This window comes from Scardinius erythrophthalmus (assembly GCF_964197995.2).
Source record: "Scardinius erythrophthalmus genome assembly, chromosome: 15".
In the NCBI taxonomy this organism is placed as follows: domain Eukaryota; kingdom Metazoa; phylum Chordata; class Actinopteri; order Cypriniformes; family Leuciscidae; genus Scardinius; species Scardinius erythrophthalmus.
The window spans coordinates 42234263-42234997 of record NC_138235.1 but is presented as its reverse complement, the minus strand read 5'-3'; the positions used below and the strand labels follow the sequence as shown (position 1 = coordinate 42234997).

The following is a 735-nucleotide window of genomic DNA, read 5'->3' as shown; positions in this document are numbered from 1 at the left end:
TGGAGGCCAGCGCTCCGGTTCCCGATCCGGCTCCCGATCCCGACCCAGGACACCTGCAGGTCCCGCTCTCCACCTCCACTTCTCCCACTGCTCACACTCACGGGGACACCGCAGCACACACACACTCTCTGGGGAACAAGAAGAGACTCTGAGGAACATCACCAGATCTCTCTCTCTCTCTCTCTCTCTCTCTCTCTCTCTCTCTCTCTCTCTCTCTTATTTGATATCAGGAAGTGTAAAATTATTCCCTGATTCCTGGAAACCTTTAAGGCAGGTGGAAAACTGTCATTATTTAGCTCAAATTATTCAGTGATTCATTCAGTTTTTCAACAACTGACTGAATGTTACTTTTCTTTACATAATATATATATATATATATATATATATATATTTTTAAAACTTTAATGTAGTTGTGGCATGAAACTCTAGATGGCACAGCTGATTGGTTGCTGTTGCATCCGCGGCCAATGAGCTGGAGCTCAACGTTCAGACAAATGAGTGTGTGTATGCATGTATAGTTATTATAGCTAATAAAGTTTTAAATACGTATTTTTCCTGACACGAATGCATTGCTTCACTTCAGAAGGCCTTTATTAACCCCTGGAGCCGTATGGATTACTTTTATGATGGACAGATGCACTTTTATGATGGACAGATGCACTTTTATGATGGACAGATGCACTTTTATGATGGACAGATGCACTTTTATGATGGATAGATGCACTTTTATGATGG

General features: G+C 41.8%; 1 protein-coding gene across 1 annotated transcript in view; it reads left to right on the top strand.

Moving 5' to 3' along the window:
• The window catches only part of LOC308703472 (uncharacterized protein), a 1921-nt gene extending 1681 nt beyond the window's left edge, over window positions 1–240 (top strand). The window contains exon 7 of the mRNA XM_081386960.1: window positions 1–240. This exon is cut by the window's left edge and continues 49 nt beyond it. Within this exon, the coding sequence (XP_081243086.1) occupies window positions 1–152 (152 nt within the window). The 3' untranslated portion in view covers window positions 153–240.
• The last annotated feature ends 495 nt before the right edge of the window (window positions 241–735 follow it).